Genomic DNA, 18,468 nt, shown 5'->3' on the forward strand with positions numbered 1-18,468 from the left:
TCTAGGGTGTGGCTCCGACCTGACAGAAATTCTTAGACGAGAGGATTTTCCCCTGGGGAAGCTACACAGAAAGAGGGAACCAACCCCACTAGCCCTAATGTGCACAGCTAGGTTGCACGACACCCTCCTGGCTCCATACCCTGGGGCTGGCAAAGCAGAGCAGGCCAGTGAGAAGCAATCTAGGGCCAATCTCCTTGCTCCTTCAGGGCCTTGGACTAGCACAATTAGAGGCCACAGTCCCCAGAGACGGCCCTCTGGTGCACAGCTCCCAAAGGGCTTAGCTGAGATGAATTATAAAGTCCCTGCAATGTTGCCTGGACATTTCGCACTCAGACACACACAGACACACACGGGCACAGCAAGACCGTGAGATGAGGAGGGGCAGGCTGGAGACCTACCAGGAGGTAGGTGACCATGTTGGGCTGTTTGAACGCATGGGGTGGCAGCAGGGAAAGAGCTGCTCTTTGGAAAATCCTCGGCATGAGGCTGACTGAAAGGGAGCTAAGTTAAACTGCAACTATGTAGCACTTTAAAGACTAACAAGGTGGTTTATTAGGTGATGAGCTTTCGTGGGCCAGACCCACTTCCTCAGAGCAATATGTGGAAGAAAATCGGCAGAACCATATATACCAAAGTGATCCAATCAAAAAAAATGAACACGTGTGAAATTGACAAATCAAATTTTAGAACAGAGTGGGAGTGAGGGGGGAAGTTTGGTGTCTGTGAGGTAATGACATAGGGGTGATAATTGGGGAAGCTATCTTGTAATGGGTGAGAAAATTAGAGTCTTTGTTTAAACCCGTACATAATGTGTCAAATTTAAGCATGAATGACGATTCTGAAGCTTCTCGTTGAAGTCTGGAGTTAAAGTCTCTTTATGCAATGTGCATGTTTTCAGGTCATTGAGGGAACGGTCAGTCTGGCTGAAATGGCAAGCAACAGCTTTCTCTCTGTGAGAGAGTCTTATATCTGTTTTGTGTGCGTTGATTCACACACCTTGATCTGAGGAAGTGGGTCTGGCCCACGAGAGATCATCACCTAATAAACCGTCTTGTTAGTCTTTAAAGTGCTACATAGTTCTGTCTTTTGTTTCAGCTACTCCAAACTAACACGGCTGCATCTCTATCACTAAGTTAAACTGCAGTGTTTGTCACAGGCTTTGCAAACTGGGGGTGGTTCAGCGTTTGCAGTGCGTGTGATCTCACAATTAGAGCTAGGCAACAAAACAAATAAACAACCTCCCCACAAAACCAATTATTTTTTGCAGGATACTTTTAGTTTGTTTTTTCATTTCCCTCCCCTCACATTTATATTGAAAATGTTTCTCTTGAGTTGATGAAAAATCAACCCCCAAAGCAGGAAATATTCCCCTTTAAAATCTGTTTTCACTTATAATCTTTGTGTTCAGTAAAAATAAATTACAGATAAGAGTCAAAGATTTTTACCCAAAAATATTTTTACAGAAGTTTTTGGGGAGTTTCTGTTTTAGGTGAGAGAGTGGGGGAGGGCAAAGATTTCATCTCCAAACCCGGGAAGTTTAGAGCACAATGAAAATTTTCTGCCAAAATTTCATCTGCCTTGAAAAATGACTTTGCACTGCAGAAAGTATTGGAACCAAAATGTTGATCTGCTCTGCTCCCAGTGCATCGGGAAAGAACATTGTGCACTGGGCAGAATTCCAGAATTTATACAATTTAAAAAAAGGTACCCATATAAGATGTGACATCAAGAATGGCAAAGCTTTCACCCTGAAAGCTAACGCATGGATCCCAGTTTGTAAAGTTAAATGGAGCAGGTTAGTAAGGTTAGAAAGCACAATAAAATCCCTGCCTCAGACAGAGCTTCTGAACCCCAGACAGAAGGAAAGAAAGAAAGAAAGAAAGGAAGGAGGATCAGTGTTTCTAATCCCTTGAAGTTTTGGCTATTAACTATCTAGGTCAGTGTTTCTCAAACTCTTTTTATAAAGTATCCCCCAGGACCTAAACTTTTCAGACACACAAAATGTTTTCTACTATTGCAACACATTTGTTTAAACAACTTAATCGTAGCAGGGCAGGTGATGAAATTTTCGTGTGTAAAAATTATAAAAATAATAAAGCGCTGTAAAACTTAAAACCAAAATTCAGTTTTCTCCAAATTCAGTTGTCTCCCCAGACTTTTCTCGAGTACCCCAAGGGGACTCGTGCCACTGCTTGAGAAACACTCCTCTAGGTGATTTGACCTATGCACATGTTCTGTGATTCCTGGATTAATTACAAAGGCCCGGGCGAGGTGGAGGAATGGAGAAGCTTTTGTTGCTTACACACCAATGATAGGAGTCTCTGTAACTGGCAAAAGCCTGGGATTTCTTATTGATGAGAAGACCTGTGATGTAACTAGTGATAGAGATGCAGCCGTGTTAGTCTGGCCTAGCTGAAATAAAAGACAGAACTATGTAGCACTTTAAAGACTAACAAGATGGTTTATTAGGTGATGAGCTTTCGTGGGCCAGACCCACTTCCTCAGATCAATTTTCTTCCACAAATTGATCTGAGGAAGTGGGTCTGGCCCACGAAAACTCGTCACCTAATAAACCATCTTGTTAATCTTTAAAGTGCTACGTAGTCCTGTCTTTTGTGATGTAACTGACATCACTGAAATCTGGTGGGACTGTTTGCATGATAGGTATGTTCAGAAGACTGAACAACCTGTTTGGAAAGTAAAGGAGGTGGGTGGACCATGACGGAAAAGCCCCTACTCCCTGTGTGTGGAGTTGCTAATTACTCAGGACCACAGGGTCATGTGTACTTAAGGACAAATGTGCTCCCTAATAAAGTCCAGGAGGGGATACTGCCGTGAATGGCTTCGGGAGACTGACACTGGAACTGAGAATCTTAAAGAGCTCGACTTGGGTATGCCCTGTGTTCTAGAGTAGCGTTTCTCAACCAGTGGTATGTCCCCCCTTGGTGTACTCGGGAGAAGTCTGGGGGGGTACGTCAACACAACTGAAATATGGAGAAACTTGAATTTGTTTTTTAAATTTTACAGCATTTTTTACACCCCAAATTTTCATCGCCTGCTCGGCTACGATTGTGTTGTTTAAACAAATATTTTGCAACAGCAGAAAAAAATTTTTGTGTGTCTGAAAACTGTAGGTACTGGGGGTACTTATAATTTTTTTTTGGAAAAAGGGGTACTTTATAAAAAAAAAAAAGATGAGAAACACGGTTAGAGAGGAGGCCAGTCTGAATCATAGACAGATCTTTCTGGAGATATTGGCTATAATTTGCAATGCTCAAACTGTTGCAATTCTCTCTGGTTCATTTTGCTCAGGCTAGAAGTCCCAGAGGGGTTTCTGTCTTAGTCTGTAACTTAAAAATAAGTTTACAAAAATGAGAGGTCCTGTGGCACCTTAGAAACTAACAAAAATATATATACAGTGAAACCTTGGTTACTTGGCACTCTGTTAACCAGAAAACTTTGTTAACCAGCATTGCCCCCAGCCACAGTACTGTCACAACTTCAGGCTCACAGGCCTGGCTTGGTTTACCATGATTGGCTTAACAATTTTTTATTTCAGAAGTACTAATCATCTTTAACTCAAAATAGAAATGTGAGACCAACTACTTCACACTTAAAAACTACCAATATTAGAAACTTGAGCTTTACTGTTATTGTCAATTGGTATTTCCTAGGTTGATGGGTCCTTCAGATAAGTGGAATTTTTAGATAACCGGAATGCCCTAATCCCCAAGCGTGCAGTATAACACAGGTTTTACTTTATCAGGCTCAGGCAGGTAAGAGAAGAGCAGGTAACCCTACGGGGTGGCAGGCTCGGCCCCAGGTGGAGTTGTACGGCAATGCCTGCTGAGCTTGTTCAGATTGTAACTGGGGCCGGTTTGTTTTGATCCGAGTTTGAGGAAAGGAAAGAATGGGAAAGTGTCGAAAGGGTGTCAGATGCCAGAAAATGTAACCCCTGAGCCAGTCATAGAGGGGGTGTGACTCTAGATAAACTGGCTCAGATATTCCAGTACGAAGAGTATAGTTACTTCCCACATGGGTCATCACATGTTCACTGCGATGTGGTGCCTTTGAAGGGAGGGGCTGATGGTAATAGAAGTTTTCTTCAATTAAGCACTAGAAAATTTGACCCTCCAACTTTCTTTGAAGAGGACGAGCTGCCCAGAGCTCCTTGGCCTGTTTATTTTTCTTTCCTGCGTGCAGTGGCCCGGAGATACCTCATGGAATTTTCTTGGTGTTTGAGTTAAAATAGTCTCCTGTGAAAATTCAAGTGCATCAGTGCTGTGTTGTGTTTAAGATCCTTCTGGAAAATAGCCAGCCTTTAAATAGGAGTGAAAGCAAGGTGTCCAACCCCCATAATTTTGTGCCGAGTCTCATGTTAATTACTGTTTTCCTTCAAGTGCCAGCGCTAGGAGTCAAGTGGCATGGGTTGAATTCAGCCATCATTCTTAAAGATAAATGAAGTTCCTAGCTCTCGTGGTTGTGGGGAAAACGTGACTTCAGTGCATCTTAACGAAGCATAATGTAAATGACCCACCCTCAGCAAAACTCTTCTTTTTACATCATTTCTTTATGTTAAAGGCAATCTCATGATGCAATGTTAAAGGCCATCTCATGTTAAAGGTCCTGGTGTGGTCTTGCTGTATTTGTGGCTTGCAATTCCCACTGAGTGATCTCCAGGCTGGGGGAGACAACCGTTGTGAAAGGTGCCTGCTAGTGGAATCTCTCAGGCAGCAGGTGGGAGAGCTACAGGAGGAGGTGGCCAGGCTGAGGAGCATTCGAAGCCATGAGGAATTCCTGGACAGTATTCCTGTGGAGTCCACTGAGGTCACTGTCCTAGGATGTGGGACTGTTGACCAGCCACTTATGGAGGAGGCAGTGGTGTAGGGTGAGCACTGGCAGCTGGTTACTTCCGGCAGCAGGCAGTGTTCCACCCCTGCTCCTAACCCTCCCACTGTGTTGTTACATAACCGTTACACTTTACTTTCAGCAGGAGACAAGGAGTCACCCCCCACAGTGGAGGAGACCAGGCCTTGCACCACCAAGGTTGAGCAGTCTCCTGCCACCACTGCGAGGAGGAAACGTAGGGTAGTGGTGGTTGGAGACTCTCTTCTGAGGGGAACGGAGGCGCCCATCTGTCGCCCTGACAGCTCATCTCGAGAGGTATGCTGTCTGCCAGGGGCCCGTATCCGAGATGTTACGGAGGCATTGTCGAGGGTTATCCGGCCCTCTGACTACTACCCCATGCTACTCATCCACGTGGGCACAAATGATACTGCCAGGTGTGACACTGAGCGGATCAAGTGTGACTACAGGGCTTTGGGAGTACGGGTGAGGGAGTTTGGAGGCAGGTGGTATTCTCTTCTATCCTTCCTGTCAAAGGTAGGGGCCTGGGCAGAGAGAGGTGCATCCTGGAGGTGAATGCCTGGCTGCGACGATGGTGTCACCAGGAGGGATTCGGCTTCCTTGATCACGGGGTGCTCTTCCGGGAAGGACTGCTTGGCGGAGATGGAGTTCACTTTTCCAGGAGCGGGAAGGCCTTGTTAGGACACAGACTGGCTAACCTTGTGAGGAGGTCTTTAAACTAGGTTTGTTGGGGGCAGGTGAGCAAAGCCCACAGGTAAGTGCTGCATGTGCGGGACTGGGAGATGGGTTGGAAATGGGGGGGACTACGGCCTATAATGGCAAGGAGAAAGGAGGGTCAGGGCACAACAGGGAGGCAAGATCAAATCAGTATCTTAGATGCCTATATACAAATGCGAGAAGTATGGGTAATAAGCAGGAAGAACTGGAATTGCTAACCAATAAATACAACTATGATATCATTGGTATTACAGAAACCTGGTGGGATGGGACGCATGATTGGAATGTTGGTATGGAAGGGTACGGCTTGCTCAGGAAGGCCAGACAGGGAAAAAAGGGAGGAGGGGTTGCCTTGTATATTAAAAATGTACACATTTGGACTGAAGTGGAGATGAACGTAGGAGATAGCTGTGTAGAGAGTCTCTGGGTTAAGCTAAAAGGGGTAAAAAATGAGGGTGATATCATGCTAGGAGTCTACTACAGGCCACAATTAACAAAACTATCCAAAGCCCAAGATTTGGTGGTGATGGGGGACTTCAACTATCCAGACATATGTTGGGAAACTAACACAGCGAGGCACAGGCTATCCAATAAGTTTCTGGACTGCATTGGAGACAACTTTCTGTTTCAGAAGGTTGAAAAAGCTACCAGAGGAGAAGCTGTTCTGGTTTTGGTTTTAACAAATAGGGAGGAACTAGTTGAGAACTTGAAAGTGGAAGACAGTATAGGGGACAGTGATCACGAAATAAAAGAGTGCATGATCTTAAGGAAAGGTAGAAGGGAGACCAGCACAATTGAGGTAATGGATTTCAGGAAGGCAGATTTTGATAAGCTCAGAGAACTTGTAGGTAAGGTCCCATGGGAAGCAAGACTGAAGGGAAAAACAACTGAGGAGAGTTGGAAGTATTTCAAAGGGACGTTGTTAAGGGCCCAAAAGCAAACAATTCCGCTGTGTAGGAAAGATAGAAAATATGGCAAAAGACCAGCTTGGCTTAACAAGGAGATCTTGCACGATCTCAAAATAAAAAAGGAGTCATATAAAAAATGGAAACTAGGACAACTAACAAAGGATGAATATAGGCAAGCAACACGGGAATGCAGGGGCAAGATTAGAAAGGCAAAGGCACAAAATGAGATCAAACTAGCTACAGGCATAAAGGGAAACAAGAAGACCTTTTATAAATACATTAAAAGCAAGAGGAAGACCAAGGACAGGGTAGGCCCACTGCTCAGTGAGGAGGGAGAAGCAGTAACAGGAAACTTGGAAATGGCGGAGATGCTCAATGACTTCTTTGTTTCGGTCTTCACCGAGAAGTCTGGAGGTGTGCCTAACGTAGTGAATACAAGCAGAGAGAGGGTAAGTTTAGAAGATAGGATACACAAAGAACAAGTTAAAAATCACTTAGGAAAGTTAGATGTCAGCAAGTCACCAGGTCCTGATGAAATGCATCCCAGGATACTCAAGGAGCTGATAGAGGAGGTATCTGAGCCTTTAGCTATGATCTTTGAAAAATCATGGAAGACAGGGGAGATTCCAGAAGACTGGAAAAGGGCAAATATTGTGCCCATCTATAAAAAGGGGAATAAGAACAACCCAGGAAACTACAGACCGGTCAGTTTAACGTCTGGAGTTACTTACTAGACTTTAGTAAGGCATTTGATACGGTCTCGCATGATATTCTTATTGATAAACTAGGCAAATATAACTTAGATAGGGCCACGATAAGGTGGGTGCATAATTGGCTGGATAACCATAGTCAGAGAGTTGTTGATAACGGTTCTAAATCCTGCTGGAAAGGGATAACAAGTGGAGTTCCGCAAGGGTCTGTTTTGGGACCCGTACTGTTCAATATCTTCATCAATGACTTAGATATTGGGCTAGAGAGTATGCTTATTAAGTTTGCAGATGATACCAAACTGGATGGGGTTGCGACTTCTTTGGAGGATAGGGACATAATTCAAAATGACCTTAGCAAGTTAGAGAAATGGTCAGAGGTAAACAGGATGAGGTTTAATAAAGAGAAATGCAAAGTGCTCCACTTAGGAAGGAACAATCAGTTCCATACATACAAGATGGGAAGCGACTGTCTAGGAAGGAGCATGGCAGAAAGGGATCTAGGGGTCATAGTGGACCACAAGTTGAATATGAGTCAACAGTGTGACGCTGTTGCAAAAAAAGCAAATATGATTCTAGGTTGTATCAACAGGTGTGTTGTAAGCAAAACTCGTGAAGTCATTCTGCCGCTCTACTCTGCACTAGTTAGGCCTCAGCTGGAGTACTGTGTCCAGTTCTGGGCGCCACATTTCAAGAAAGATGTGGAGAAATTGGAAAGGGTACAGAGAAGAGTGACAAGAATGATTAAAGGTTTAGAGAACATGACCTATGAAGCCAGGCTTCGTGAACTGGGCTTGTTTAGTTTGGAAAAAAGAAGATTAAGGGGGGACATGATAGCGGTTTTCAAATATCTAAAAGGGTGTCACAAGGAGGAAGGAGAAAATTTGTTCCTCTTGGTTTCTGAGGACAGGACAAGGAGTAATGGGCTTAAAGTGCAGCAGGGGAGGTTTAGATTGGACATTAGGAAAAAATTCCTAACTGTCAGGGTGGTCAATTATTGGAATAAATTGCCAAGGGAGGTGGTGGAATCTCCCTCTCTGGAGATATTTAAGAACAGGTTAGATAGACATCTGTCAGGGATGGTGTAGAAGGAGGTTGGTCCTGCCTTGAGGGCGGGGGTCTGGACTCGATGACCTCTTGAGTCCCTTCCAGTCCTATGACCATTTAGGTTGGCAATACCATAAAAGTGATTTGAAAGTGTCAGTTTCATGTCCGTTTAATATAATTATATAGTTTATTGTTTGTAAGGGGGTAATACCCCCAGAGGCCCAGGCAGGTGCAGTGTAAATTCACAGGGCCTTGCCCAATGTAGATGTTTCCAAAAGTGAAATGATTTATCCCAAGAGCATCTTCATCGCGCACCTAGAGAGAGTGATGGAAAAGATCAAGGAATAGGTAGAAGGGATATTGGTGCATGGGATGAAAATTAACAACTTGAGGTTGTGTGTGATGTAGTTATCATCGAGGAAGATGAAGAGAAGCTAGTGGGAACGGTGTAGGTGCTAAATGAGGAAGGGAAGCGGTACAGATTGATTATGAATATCGATAAAATGAAGACAAAGGTATTTGGAGATAAGGAAATAGGAAGGAAGATCAGTGTAGAAGGGCTGGAACTAGAGAATGTAGAGAAGTTCACGGATTTGGGGAGCAGCATGACATATGATCTAGAATGTAAGAAGGAAATAGCGACTAGAATAGCGAAAGCAAGAGTGAGTTTGAAGGCGATGGATAAGATCTGGAAAAGTAAAGAGATTAGCTTGGGAATGAAGCTGAGTGTCTTGAAAACGTGCATATTTATCAGCATGTTGTACGGATGTGAGACATGGGTGCTAACGAAAGATTTGAAGAGAAGGATATTGGCATTTGAGAGGAGTTGTTATAGAAAGATCCTGAACTACGAGTGAAAAGTCAAGACCTTGGTATTTAATATAATGGATGGTCCGAATAGGAGAGGCAGACCCCACAGAGAATGGGGAGATGATGTAGTAGATTGGTGCGGAGCTAGTCTACAGAAACTAAGGCACTCTGCAGTGGACAGGAAATGATGGAAGGAAATAGCGAAGGAGGCATCGGACACCAGGGGGCTTTGAGCCTATGGTTGTAGTTGATGATGATGATGATGATGATGATGATTGATGAACAGCAAAAAAAGCGATAGAAAATCATATAGATTTCTCTACAGTTGTGGGATTCAAGAGTTAGTGAACAAGTAAGAATAGTTTTATACCTAATCAGTGTCCAAAGACAAATCCAGCCTTCCCTGAATTTAACACCTCTTTGTACATCAAAAGCCAAGTATGGGACACTTCCAACATTAGCACCAGTCCTACAATTGACAGGTACCTCCCCCCTCCACCCTTCTTTTTCTGTTATAAAATTCCAGCCTTCTGTTATTCCTCTCCAGCTCATCTGATGAAGTGGGTTTTGCCCACAAGAGCTCATGATTCTATACATTTTGGTTAGTTTCTAAAGTGCCAGAGGACCATTCGTATTTAAAGTTACAGACAAACATGGCTATGCCTTTTGGTCTTTTTGACACAAGATGTGAGAATATATTCACATTAGAGCCGCGTGGGTCTAATATTTATCTTTTTCTTCATGTAGGAATCAGATATTATTATTTGACAGGAGCACCATATCTAATATTGCATGGCAGGGAAAAAACTTCTGCAAATCGACTGACTGGCATATGCCGTAGGTCATGTCATTCTCCAATCAGTCCTGCTCTAACCCCTCTAAGTTCCTGCTGACCGGCGTCCCTGGCCTGGAATCTCAGCACATCTGGATCGCCATCCCGCTCTGCATCATGTACATAATTACTCTGCTAGGAAACGGTGCTGTTCTCTTCGTGGTAAAGCAGGATGTGACCCTCCATGAGCCCATGTACTATTTCCTCTCCATGCTGGCTGTCATTGATCTGGTCTTCTCCACGGCTGTTGTCCCTAAAATGCTGAGCGTCTTCTGGCTGGATGCCAGAGAGATCAGCTACGAGTCCTGCTTCCTCCAGATGTTCTTCATCCTTTTCCTCACCGCCATGGAGTCGGGAGTGCTCCTGGCCATGGCCATAGACCGATACGTGGCTATCTGCAAGCCCCTGAGATATAGGGCCATCTTAACCAACCCAAAGATTGCCTTGATGGGGCTGCTGTCCCTTGCGAGGGGGGTGACGGTCGTGCCACCCTTAACCTGCCTTCTAACCAGTCTTTCCTACTGTAGAACAAATGTCATCCCTCATTCCTATTGTGACCATGTGACCGTGGTGGAGCTGGCCACCACCGACACATCAGTCAGCGGCCTGTACAGCATCGTTGTGGCCACGGGCCTGGTGGGGGCAGACGCCATCTGCATCGCTTTCTCTTACGGCATGATCCTCCACTCCCTCTTGCGGCTTCCATCCCACGAGGCGCGTCACAAGGCCTTCAGTACCTGCAGCTCCCACATCGGTGTCATCCTGCTCTTCTATTTGGGAGGGATCATTGGAATGTACGAGCACATGCTTGGCATCAGCATTCCTCGCCACATCTATGTCTTGTTTGACGACCTGTACTTCGTCCTGACCCCCATGCTAAACCCAGTCATCTACGGCATGAAGACCAAGCAGATCCGGAAACAGATCTTGAAGCTCTTTTGCCCAAGAAAGCTCTTTGCAGAGGTCACTATCTAGGAGGGCCACTGAAGGAGCCCCAGGATACAGGAAAATCCCTGTGTCGGGGCATCCCATATGCATTATGGAAATATGCATCTGAATATGACTGCATCTGTGCTTTATGAGAAATACCTCATGCAAAATATCACTGGAAAAGTTGTAATCTAGTGAATATGATTTTCCCATTTATACGTATGTATCGTCTTTGTAGCTCACTTTAGACACAGAGGCATGGTGAGGGTGTTATGCGCCTGGGGGCAAAGGCCAAATTTGCGCCTCCCCTCCTCCGCCACCGTGCGGCGGAGCCCCAAATTTGGTGTTTGGCAGAGCTCGACCTTGCGAGGGGGGGGGGGGGGAGCTTGTACCACGTCTTCTACTGCCCCCTCCATTTTGGGACTAGGCCACATGCATTATGTAAATATGCATCTGAAATATGCACTAACCCACTGGCGGAGATGGAGGAGAGTCGGGCTGGGCGAGGAGATGGGCGGAGGAGGCTCCAGCCAGCAGCAGTGGGCAGAAGAGGAGCAGGTGAGCTGAGGGATGACAGGGGGAGTGGAATGGGACTAAATTGGTGCCCCCCTAGCGTGGCGCCCAGAAGCAACTGCCCGCCCTCGCTACGTCCCTGCTTGGGCATGTGGAGTAGACTCCTGTGTTATTAACATTGTGAGAGCCACTAATGGTACTTCAGGCCCCATTAGCAAAGAGACAATGAAGCTTAGCCTGCCTGCGGACACGTGGGTCAGCCCATGAAGTATGGAGACGAGCTCTTGCAGAGACATGTGACCGTGTCGCCGGATGCTGGAATCCATCTTCAACCATGGACTGTTCCATGTGTAGCTAGGTGGGGTGTCAGACTAAAACCAAGGACTTCCTCCTTATGAGTGAGGTAATGTAGGAGATCAGGTCTCCCTGGCTACCCACCCAAGAGGACTGCTGGTAACATTGTAGACTGAGCTGGGGGCCTAGACTGAAAGGCTGCCTGTGTGTGAAAGATTGTCAGAACAACTTTGAGAGGGAGGTAAATAGTCTCTTTCGTGGATTAAAAGGTTGTGCATTTGGGTGCTGAGGCAGGTCCCTGTAGCCGAGCCTTCCCAGAGCTGAGTGGATCCCAGTGTCTGTATTTCACTGCAGAGGGCTGTGACCCTCTGTCTGTCAGTGCTGGAGGAGGCCTGCAGGCCTGGCTCAGCAGCACAGAGTCGAGGGGAGCCCAGGAGGGTGGGGGAGACGGGCCCAGTGATAATTCAGCCGAAGGAGGGCTCAGCGACTGAACTCACCACAGTCGTCTGCATTTTCCTTGCCCGTCCCCGTTCCCAGCTGCGTGACCTCACATGCACGGTGCACGGGAGATCATGGCGCATGGAGGATGACATTTAGCAGCAGAGGTTACCACTCTGACCCATGTGGCATCACACTCACGGTGCACGTGAGCTCACCCCAGCGGGGGTGGTGCAACACACTCTGCATCTGGCTTCTCAGCAGAGCTGTCCAAAAAGTCTGGACATATTTTTGCAACATTTTTAACATTTGAGGGGACTTTCTCCCAGGGCTGGCTCCGCTGAGGGGCTGCTTTCGAAGGTCAGTGACAGATTTGGACACGATCTTGGGGAATTTTTTTTTCAAATGATGATTTAAAAAATATTCAATGCAGCTGTTGGGAAGATGGATGAGGTTCTTTTGAAAATGTTCTTGTGAAATTTTAGCCCACTCGGGGGCTGGTTGCATAATAGCCCGATTTCCTTGTCAACATTTTTTCTGGTTTCCAGAATTTGGACTTTTTTTTTCAATATTATTTGAAAAATCAAAGACTCGGGACCATTTTGACTTGTTAAGATTTGGCCCCTGGTGAATTTTCAAATGCACCACTGAAGGGTACGCCTACACCGTTAAATGTTTATTTATAAAAGAACAAAATAAAGGTGAGCGCTAGAGTGGGTTAAAACAAGCAAATACATACAATAAACGCAAAATCCTCGGTTCATGCCGGTAAACTTCTGGCTTAAGTGAAGTCTCTGGTTACTTCCAAATGATTGGAAGGGTCCCTTGGTTCGATAGCTCCCATTGGCATAAATCCACAGTCCAGAGGCTTGAACCGTGGATGAGTGGGAGCAGGAAAGAGGAAAAATGGTGATGACGTCAGGACCTCTTTCACAGCTTCTGCCAATGGAGGGAATCGCGTTGTTCCTACTGTGGAAAAGTACAGCGACAAGATGGCGTCCAATCACATGACCCATTCTTGGGGCACATCACCTGTCCATGCACGACTCAGTTCTTTGCAGGGGGAAGTCACTGCCCACGTGAAAGTCTGAAGCTACCCAGGAAGGCTCATGAGAGGCGGAGGGCATCTCCCAAGGCCCAGTGTCTGCCAAGTGCTGCCTGATGGGCCATTTGGCTTCAATAGTCCCTTCACAGTAGGGCTGGCCAAGCCTCCTGTTGGTGTCTCCCTAAAGCAAACATGAAATACACGCAGAATCCAATGCTCGTCACTTCAAACACACCAGTGACACATGCCGGCAAACACCATAAGCCTAACCAGCGAGCTGTGACCTTTCCATAAATATGGGCTTCTTCCCTGGCCTTCCTCCAATGTATCCTGTCCCTGTTCCACCCCTGCCTGCTGCTGGCTCCTCCCCTCACAGCTCGCCCCTAAGGCAGGAGAAAAGCGGGGGGCACAGCCCCCTGGCCTGCGCTGTTCTGGTGCTCCTGAGCCAGGGAGAGAAGGCAGCTGGGCCTAGCGATTCCTCCCAGTGTAAAGGAGAGGTCGTGGAGCTAAGAGACAGTGCAAGGGTGCAAGGGACTTGGGGTGGGGGTGCCCAGGCTCATCCAGTACCCTGGTCCCCCAGCCCAGGGACCCTCTGGCTGCAGCCTTGTCCTACCCTCCTTCTCTTCCTTAACTGCCCACATTCCCTGGGCTGCTACCCATCCCCCCCTGCACCTTCTCGGCCCTTGTTTCAAGGCCCACAGCCTGGGGCTATCAAGCTGGAGCCTCTCTCTCTCTGCTCCTCTCAGCCTGCCCAGCACTTCTCCAACTAGGGTGTTCCTCCCTGGGAACCTGCCCCTGCTCCCTCCTTGCTCAGGACCCAACTGCCCACAGCTCTGCTGAGCAGCTCCTTATAAACAGGGCTGTCCCAACAAGCTGCCCTCTGATTGGCTGATAAGTGTCCCTTCCATTGGAAGGGGTTCTTTCCAGCCTGCTTTTAATTCCTCCCTTACCAGAATGGAGCAGCCGCCCCACTGCACTGTGAAATTAGCTGGGGTCCCATGGATCTGACCTCTTTTGTTCCTTTGCCCGTTCCTTTCCCCGTCTTTTCATTTATCCCCTCCTTTCCAGGTACAAAGCACCGTGTCTTCGATTTATGGCACCAGTGAATGGGAATAGCCTCGAGGCTGTAGATGTTGTGACTGGATTCCACACGTGGCCTGGGAACACAGGGCCATTGGTCCAAAGTGGGGGTATCACAAGTCCCTAGGAGAGAGGTATAAGGGCTCCTATTGCTGCTGGCCGGAAGAGGTGTTAGGTAAAAATACAGTAGTGGCCTGCACTGGGTTGTGTCTGTGTCCGGGAATGCATGCAGAGCACTGACGGTACCCGTAAAATAACGACTGGGTAAGCAGTGTGTGCTCTTTTGAATGGGTCACAATAAGCTGCAAATACCCTCTTGCCGGGAAATCTGGGGCGCAAAATTGATGACAAGGCCATTGTTGTGGGAAAAGCATCTTGTGATCAGTTCTCCCTGCCCCCTGGAGCTCCATCCGAAGAGTTCCAAAAATCAGTCTTGTGTTGCACCACCATCCTTGGTCTGTATTGACTTCTATTCTATTCGACACGGGTTCACCACCCTTGAGTGGCTAATGTAGGCATTCGAACGTGCCAATGAAGCCCGGGATTAAAATATCCTGGACTTTATTTGCATGTTCCCGGGCACTGCCATTTTTAAATGCCCGGTAGTTTGAACTACCTGCCCGCGGCTGTTGACAAAGCCTCTGTCGAAAAAGGCATGCCATGTAGATGTAGCCAAAGTGAACTGCAGGGAGTTGTGCCACACCCCCTGGAGAGATAATTTATTCCTTTCTTCAACTACTTTCCAAGCTACGGACATTGGCCTTAATTCTGAACAGCTCCCAACATGCCCTGGGCACAGGGCTGGCCTTACCATGAGGCGTATTGAGGCGGCTGCTTCAGGTGCCAGACTGTAGGGGGGAGCCACTAGGACCCAGAGTGTAGAAAATTGTGTCTGCTGCTGGTGCAGATGTATTCTCCCTGCTCGGAGATGGTGGAGTGCTGTGCTGGAGGAAGGGGAGCAAAAAGAACAGGAAGACGGCAGAATTGAGACCTTTCAAAGTTTTGGCCCAAGCGAGAGGACATGGGGGCGTCATTTGAGCGCCCCGCCTCAGGTGCCAAAATGTTATGGGCTGGCCCTGCCCGGGCACAGTGAGGGGACGGGAGCACTTCAAGTTCAAGGCTTGGTCCTTGTTCAATGGACTAGACTCAGCATTTCAGAAAGTCTGGGCTAACGACCATGGCCAATAGCTCAGATGCCAGGCTCCGGGGCAGGCTCAGCATGAAGGGCGAAGAGCGTCAGTGCAGGAGACAGAGCTCACTTGTGGTCTGACCTGAGACTGTGAAACAGACTTCCCAGAGCAAGGAGCCCTCCCAAACCTCTGTGTGCTCCGCTTCACAGGCACAGGGCATGTCTCCCACTGGCCTCCTCTTACACCGCTCTGCCCCACACATTTCCCCCGGAGAGGGCAGGGGAGGCAGCATGTGACAGGCGGTAACGTGAGGTGCTACCGGAAGGAGCTCACACACTGCGGTGAGGCGCGTGGTATGAAGTCCTGAATGGAACAGACTGGAACAGAGCCGTGCAAGGGAGCCAGTGGTATCGCCTCAGACCCATGGCCTGTAAAGGTCGGAGCAGCCTCAGGGCTGCTCTAAACAACACGTGCACGATACATCCCCAAGGCCCAGGACTCCTGCTGGGGATTGTGCGGCCCAGTGACATTCTGACCCTGCTCCTTTGCTCCTGTCTGGCCCCCAACATAGCCCTGCCAAGGACTGGGTAAGAGGCAAAGAGTAGGACCTGGCCACACCAGCTCACACCTGGGGAATCCAGTCCACTGGCTTTTTGTGTCCTTGGTGCTGCCAGAGCAGCCCTGCTGGAAAGGCCAGCATCACAGGAGAGACTGATGGTGGGGAAGAAAGCTTGTGTGTGTGTGTGTGTGAGTGTGATGGAGTCAGGCCACGGGGGAAGTGGCTTTCTGGCTTAGACAATAGAGCATTGCCAGGAGATCCAAGGTTGAGGTTCATCTGTGGTTACAGGCAGGGCATCCTTTCAGAGCCGGCTGCTGGGCAGGGAGCTCCGTCAGGCCCTGCTCTAGGGTGTGGCTCCGACCTGACAGAAATACTTAGACGAGAGGATTTTCCCCTGGGGAAGCTATACAGAAAGAGGGAACCAACCCCACTAGTCGTAATGTGCACAGCTAGGTTGCACGACACCCTCCTGGCTCCATACCCTGGGGCTGGCAAAGCAGAGCAGGCCAGTGAGAAGCAATCTAGGGCCAATCTCCTTGCTCCTTCAGGACCTTGGACTAGCACAATTAGAGGCCACAGTCCCCAGAGACGGCCCTCTGGTGCACAGCTCCCAAAGGGCTTAGCTGAGATGAATTATAAAGTCCCTGCAATGTTGCCTGGACATTTCGCACTCATACACACACAGACACACACGGGCACAGCAAGACCGTGAGATGAGGAAGGACAGGCTGGAGACCTACCAGGAGGTAGGTGACCATGTAGGGCTGTTTGAACGCATGGGGTGGCAGCAGGGAAAGAGCTGCTCTTTGGAAAATCCTCGGCATGAGGCTGACTGAAAGGGAGCTAAGTTAAACTGCAACTATGTGGCACTTTAAAGACTAACAAGGTGGTTTATTAGGTGATGAGCTTTCGTGGGCCAGACCCACTTCCTCAGATCAATATGTGGAAGAAAATCGGCACAACCATATATACCAAAGTGATACAATCAAAAAAATGAACACGTGTGAAATTGACAAATCAAATTTTAGAACAGAGTGGGAGTGAGGGGGGAAGTTTGGTGTCTGTGAGGTAATGACATAGGGGTGATAATTGGAGAAGCTATCTTGTAATGGGTGAGAAAATTAGAGTCTTTGTTTAAACCCGTACATAAAGTGTCAAATTTAAGCATGAATGACAATTCTGAAGCTTCTCGTTGACGTGTGGAGTTAAAGTCTCTACGCAATGTGCATGTTTTCAGGTCATTGAGGGAACGGTCAGTCTGGCTGAAATGGCAAGCAACAGCTTTCTCTCTGTGAGAGAGTCTTATATCTGTTTTGTGTGCATTGATTCACACATCTTGATCTGAGGAAGTGGGTCTGGCCCACGAGAGATCATCACCTCATAAACCGTCTTGTTAGTCTTTAAAGTGCTACATAGTTCTGTCTTCTATTTCAGCTAGACCAAACTAACACGGCTGCATCTCTATCACTAAGTTAAACTGCAGTGTTTGTCACAGGCTTTGCAGACTGGGGGTGGTTCAGCGTTTGCAGTGCGTGTGATCTCACAATTAGAGCTAGGCAACAAACCAAATAAACAACCTCCCCACAAAACCAATTATTTTTTGCTGGATACTTTTAGTTTGTTTTTTCATTTCCCTCCCCTCACATTTATATTGAAATTGTTTCTCTTGAGTTGATGAAAAATCAACCCCCAAAGCAGGAAATATTCCCCTTTAAAATCTGTTTTCACTTATAATCTTTTTGTTCAGTAAAAATAAATTACAGATAAGAGTCAAAGATTTTTACCCAAAAATATTTTTACAGAAGTTTTTGGGGAGTTTCTGTTTTAGGTGAGAGAGTGGGGGAGGGCAAAGATTTCATCTCCAAACCCGGGAAGTTTAGAGCACAATGAAAATTTTCTGCCAAAATTTCATCTGCCTTGAAAAATGACTTTTCACTGCAGAAAGTATTGGAACCAAAATGTTGATCTGCTCTGCTCCCAGTGCATCGGGAAAGCACATTGTGCACTGGGCAGAATTCCGGAATTTATATGATTTAAAAAAGGTACCCATATAAGATGTGACATCAAGAATGGCAAAGCTTTCACCCTCAAAACTAAAGCATGGATCCCAGTTTTTAAAGTTAAATGGAGCAGGTTAGTAAGGTTGGAAACCACAATCAAATCCCTGCCTCAGACAGAGCTTCTGAACCCCAGACAGAAGGAAAGAAAGAAAGGAAGGAAGGAGGATCAGTGTTTCTAATCCCTTGAAGTTTTGGCTATTAACTATCTAGGTCAGTGTTTCTCAAACTCTTTTTATAAAGTATCCCCCAGGACCTAAAGTTTTCAGACACACAAAATGTTTTCTACTATTGCAACACATTTGTTTAAACAACTTAATCGTAGCAGGGCAGGTGATGAAATTTTCGTGTGTAAAAAGTATAAAAATAATAAAGCGCTGTAAAACTTAAAACCAAAATTCAGTTTTCTCCAAATTCAGTTGTCTCCCCAGATTTTCTTGAGTACCCCAAGGGGACTCGTGCCACTGGTTGAGAAACACTGGTCTAGGTGATTTGACCTATGCACATGTTCTGTGATTCCTGGATTAATTACAAA

The 18,468-nt window shown here is 46.9% G+C and overlaps 1 protein-coding gene across 1 annotated transcript; it reads left to right on the top strand.

Annotated features, from left to right (window-relative positions):
* The first annotated feature begins 9,899 nt into the window (after positions 1-9,899).
* LOC149526002 (olfactory receptor 52K2-like) lies at positions 9,900-10,906 on the top strand. The gene has a single exon (XM_089776615.1). It carries the CDS (start codon positions 9,900-9,902, stop codon positions 10,860-10,862), a length of 963 nt encoding a protein of 320 aa, XP_089632741.1. The 3' UTR covers positions 10,863-10,906.
* Positions 10,907-18,468: the final 7,562 nt, after the last annotated feature.

This window comes from Pelodiscus sinensis, chromosome 1 (genome assembly GCF_052426305.1).
Source record: "Pelodiscus sinensis isolate ZL-2025 chromosome 1, ASM5242630v1, whole genome shotgun sequence".
Classification (NCBI taxonomy): Eukaryota; Metazoa; Chordata; order Testudines; family Trionychidae; genus Pelodiscus; species Pelodiscus sinensis.

What these genes read in the sequence shown, in the direction of transcription:
- LOC149526002 (XM_089776615.1), top strand. Translation starts at nt 9,900, where the DNA reads ATGTCATTCTCCAATCAGTCCTGCTCTAACCCCTCTAAGTTCCTGCTG.